We start from the raw sequence: 5,040 nt of genomic DNA, 5'->3' as shown, positions 1-5,040 counted from the left end.
GCTCCTTTCCCCCATACCCATACCCATACCCATACCCATACCCATACCCATACCCATAAGCTCCGGGGCGGCCGCGGCTCCGGGCAGTTTCTCGACAATCAGCTCCTTCAAGGCGGAGATCCGGACTCCGCCGCCGGGGCCCTGCTGCAGGCCCTCGGGCAGAGGCAGCAGCAGCTTCGGGGCCCGCGGCTGCTCGGCCAGTTTGACAGCAATCACCTCCGGCCGCATCTTCTAGACGGAGCCTGAGGCCTAGGCCCGGTTCCTATGGAGACGGACCGGAAGCGGCGGCCGGTTTGCTGCGTCACCATACCGGAAACCAGCCAAAACAGATAAATAACAAACAAAACAACAAATAAAAATAAATGGATTCTCCATTATCTCCTGGTATTCTGACAATTAACAACTTTTAATATTTTCTCTTGGTTGATTTTATTCTGGAACTACAATTCCCAGAATGCATCTGTATGAGGTTGCCAACTGCTCCTGTATTGTCTGGGAGTCTCTGAGATTGACATCATTCTGGACATATTTTTCCAATCTTTATTTTCCCCATCACCATTCCCTTTTTTTTGTACAAAGAGACGTTTTCCATTTAGTCTCTCCTGATCACCAGGAGACCTATATTAGATTTCTCCTTTGCATTCTAACCTGGCTTTAAAGTCCAGTTTGATGAGTCTCCCTTTTTTCCCTCCTCAAATTCTGAACAAAAGTCTTCAGTCTCGAAATGTTAACATAAAAACATAATTATTTTTTAAAATCACATTTGCTGGGTTGACTGATGGCAGCATTTATTGGCTATCCACGTTGCTGTGGGTCTGGAGTCACATGCAAGCCAGACCAGGTAAGGACAATAGATTTCCTTCCTCGAAGAGCATTAGTGAACCAGATAGGTTATTCCCTGATAATTGACAATGGCTAGACTTTTATTCCAGATTTGTATTGAATTCAAATGTAACCATCTGGCATGGTAGGCTTTTGAACCCAGGCCAGAGAACATCCTTGGATGCTGCCAGAACTGCTGTGCTCTTCCAGCACCACTAATCCAGAACATTAACTGGGAGTCTAGATTAATAGTCTAGCAATAATACCACTGTGGCATTACCTCCCCTGAAACTAGTAGAGAAACCCAACAGGACTGGCAGCATTGTGGAGAAAAGCCTGAAACGTTAACTATGGATGTAACTTTGTTCGCTGAGCTGGAAGGTTCATTTTCAGATGTTTCGTCACCATACTAGGTAACATCATCTGTGAACCTCCGGACAAAGCACTGCTGGTGTTTCCTGCTTTCAGTTTACATGTTTGGGTTTCCTTGGTTTGATGATGTAATTGCCTTGGTGATGTCATTTTCTATGTTGATGTCATTTCCTGTTCTTTTTCTCAGGGGAAGTAAATGGGATCCAAATCAATGTGTTGTTGATAGAGTTTCGGTTGGAATGCCAAGCTTCTAGGAATTGCCATGCGTGTCTCTGTTTGGCTTGTCCTAGGATGGATGTCTTGTCCCAGTGGAAGTGGTGTCCTTCCTTATCTGTATGTAAGGATACTAATGTGAGAGGGTCATGTCGTTTTGTGGCTAGTTGATGTCCATGTAGGACATGACCCTCCCTCACTATTATCCTTACATACAGATAAGGGAGGACACCACTTCCACTGGGACAACACATCCATCCTAGGACAAGCCAAACAGAGACATGCATGACAATTCCTAGAAACATGGCATTCCAACCGGAACTCTTATAAACAAAAACATTGACTTGGATCCCATTTACCATCCCCTGAGAAAAAGAACTGAAAATGACATCACCATAGGAAATGATATCACCACATGCAATGACATCACCAACCCAAGGAAACCCAAACACATAACTAGAAAGCACAAATAACAGTGCTTTGTCTGGAGGCTCACTGCAGATGTAACCTAGTATAGTGACGACACATCTGGTAATGAACCTTCCAACTCAGCGAGCAAACCAACATCCAGAACCTCAACCTGAGCTACAAGTCTTCTCAAAACTCACTAATGTTAACTATGTTTATCTCTCCACAGATGCTGCAAGACCTATTTAGTATTTCAAGCATTTTCTGTCTTTGTTTTACAGATTTAATCTCCATTGGGGCATGAATCTGCACAGCTGTGTTAATATAATTATGTTTTCAATTTAATTTTGTGTCAGGGGATAGAGGACCTCATTTAATGTGGATATTGTTCCCAGAAAAGGCGGAGAGGAGATTTGATTAAGCCGCTTAAAATCAAGAGGAATCTGGACACAGCAGTTTTAGCTACTTTCCACTCAACCTGTTTATAGATGTTATTAACAAGCAGGTGGGACTTGAACCCAGTTGCCATTCCACCTTAACAGCCCCTCACTAAGAGTAATTGGAGACTTCCATTGCAGAAGAATTGAGAACCAGATGATACCACTTTAAGGTGATTGGAAAAAGAACAAGAGGTGACGAGAGACAATTTTCTTTCAAATGCAGTGAGTGAAATTTGCAAGAATGATTCCAAAGAAGAAAGTGCTCATAAATGTGGGAAGATTGTAGAAGCTAGGTCTGTTCTCTTTAGCCTGTAGGAGTTTAAAGGGAAATCTGATAGAGGTGTTCAAAATCATGAGTCCAGACATAATAACTATGAAGAGAAACTATTCCTATTGATGGAAGGCACATGTGCAAGAGGACCCTGATTTAAGGTGATTGGCAAAAGATGTGAAGGTGTCATGAGCAAGCACCTTTTCATGTGGGAAGTATTTTAGATCTGGAATGTGCTGCCTGAGGGATGGAGGCAGCTCACTGTGAGAGGAAATTGGATTATTCTGTGAAAAGGAGGCTTGAGCAAGGCTACCAAAAGGAGACATGGGAACTAGGTCTGGGATGAAGGGTTCTGTTTGTACTGTACCTATTCCACACTCTGTCATCATATTTGGCATTAAGCATATTAATTGTAAAAACAAACTGAACATAGTGTGTTCAGTGTGGAGGGATGGCCTGATGAGGAAAGACTGAGGGACTTAGCCTTCTTCTCTCCAATGAGAACAGACCCAAGAGGGGATTTAATAGAGACATCCAAGATGATCAGAGGATTTGATAGGGTGAACACTGAGAGTCTTTTTTCCTAAGATGATGATGTTGGCTTGTACAAGGGGGCAGAGCTGCAAATTGAGGGGTGATAGATTTAAGACAGATGTCAGAAGCAGCTTCTTTACTCAGAGAGTGGTAAGGGGGTGGAATGCCTTTCCTGCCAATGTAGTTAACTCAGCCACATTAGGGGTATTTAAATAATCCTTGGATAAGCACATGGATGATGATGGGATAGTGTAGGGGCTTTGATTGGTTCACAGGTTGGTGCAACATCGATGGCTGAAGGGCCTGTTCTGGGCTGTATTGTTCTATAACAAATATTGAATATTTTTCACATTGAACATAGTTAACATGTTAAATTATCTTATTCATTCAGGGATCAGGATGTTGTTGGCTAAGGGAGCAATTTATTGACCATCCCTAATTGCCCAGAGGACAGTTAAGAGTCAACCACATTACTCTGGGTCTGAAGTCACACGTGGGCCAAACCAGGTAAGGATGGCAGTATCCTTCCCAAAAGGGGATTAGTGAACCAGATGGATTTTTCCCAACAATTGACAGTGGTCATCCTTGGACTCTTAGTTACGGACTTTTATTGAATTAAAATTCGATTTGAACTCCAGTCCCCAGGACACGACCCGGGTCTCTAGATTAACAACCTAGTGATTGTCCAACTGGAATGGCCTAGCAGTATAACAGCCTGATGAAGGAGCAGCGCTCAGGAGGCAAGTGCATCCAAATAAACCTGTTGGACCACAACCTGGAGTTGTGAGATATTTTAACATTAAAATTCTTCTCTGTCCTATTTCCAGCCCAGTTCCCATGTCTCCTCTTGGGAGCCTTGCTCAAGCCTCCTCTCACAGTGACCTGCCTCCAGCAAACTTTAACCTGGAAAAGGTTTTCATTTTAAAAATTAAAGTCAAAAATAGTTTATTTGTTTATATATATATGTTTTAAAAAGCGCTCTTCCGGTTTGGGGTCCTACGTCACTTCCTGGAGGCGGGATCAGGGGAAAACCGGGGTTTTTTTTTCGGTCCGAGGGAGTTTCCGGTTCCGGTGAGCGGGGCGGGGCGGGGGAGAGGTCGCGGGGTCAGTAGTTCCGGTTCCGGCTATGGCCTATGAAGAGGGTGACAGCCGGAGCTGCGCTGTCCGCGGCTGCACCAATACCCACAGCGCCCTGAGCCAGTGGAGGGAGGCGGCCTGCGAGCAGCACCGGCCGCAGCTCCACCGCGAGTGCCCCTGCCTTGAGCCCTTCTGCTTCTACAACTTCCCGAGCGGCGTCGACGAGCGGGGCCGGTGGGTGCAGGCCTTGAGGGGCCGCGGTCTGAAGCTGGTGTCCGGCCCCGACCCTGGGCCCGGGGCCGCCGTCTGCTCCCTGCACCTGGAGGAAGGGACCCTGCTGCTGGGCCTCGGCCTCCGCAAGAAGTCGCGGGCTGAGATCCTGCTGCTGCCCAAGGCCCCGACCTGGGACGAGGAGGAGGAGGAGGCCGAGGCCGAGGAGCGGCGGGTCCGGGAGACCCGGGTCACCAGGGCCCGCAAGAAGCAGCACCAGCAGCGGCTCGACGAGCCGAGGCCCTGGCTGCCGCCGTCGCCCTTACCCCCCAGCGGCTCCTGGGAGCAGGCGGCTGTCCAGGCCATCATGCGGCTCCGCTGCAGCTCCAGCCAGAGGGTGGCCCGGACCCTCATCGCCTGCCTCAAGGGGGAGAACGACCACCTCCGGCAGCGGAGCCGCCAGCTCGAGGCCGCCCTGGAGGCCACGTCCCGGCAGCTGGAGCGGCTGCAGCGGGAGTGCCGCTGCCGGGAGAGGGGGGCTGAGCCGGGGCCATCCCAGAGCGCCGAGCCGCTGGAGGCTGTGCCGGGCAACGAGGTGACAGTTGGCTGAGAAGGTTCGCGAACTGCGCTCCCTTTCCCCACCCCACACCCCACAGAGAGAGAGAGACAGACACGCACTGGGGTCTCTGCACG

At 48.4% G+C, this 5,040-nt stretch overlaps 1 protein-coding gene and 1 long non-coding RNA gene across 2 annotated transcripts in view; one reads left to right on the top strand and one right to left on the bottom strand.

The window, feature by feature from the left end:
- The window catches only part of ubl7a (ubiquitin-like 7a (bone marrow stromal cell-derived)), a 15,480-nt gene extending 15,205 nt beyond the window's left edge, over positions 1–275 (bottom strand). Inside the window, exon 1 of the mRNA XM_043680414.1 lies at positions 54–275. Within this exon, the coding sequence (XP_043536349.1) occupies positions 54–228 (175 nt within the window). The 5' untranslated portion in view covers positions 229–275. The remainder of the gene's footprint in view (positions 1–53) is intronic.
- A 98-nt stretch (positions 276–373) lies between these two features.
- Positions 374–5,040, top strand: part of LOC122542546 — a 7,754-nt gene continuing 3,087 nt past the window's right edge. The window contains exons 1-3 of the long non-coding RNA XR_006309814.1: positions 374–841; positions 2,097–2,687; positions 3,452–3,567. This is a non-coding gene — a long non-coding RNA (uncharacterized LOC122542546). The remainder of the gene's footprint in view (positions 842–2,096; positions 2,688–3,451; positions 3,568–5,040) is intronic.

Source organism: Chiloscyllium plagiosum, chromosome 40 (assembly GCF_004010195.1).
Source record: "Chiloscyllium plagiosum isolate BGI_BamShark_2017 chromosome 40, ASM401019v2, whole genome shotgun sequence".
Classification (NCBI taxonomy): domain Eukaryota; kingdom Metazoa; phylum Chordata; class Chondrichthyes; order Orectolobiformes; family Hemiscylliidae; genus Chiloscyllium; species Chiloscyllium plagiosum.
This window is presented reverse-complemented; position numbering and strand designations above follow the sequence as displayed.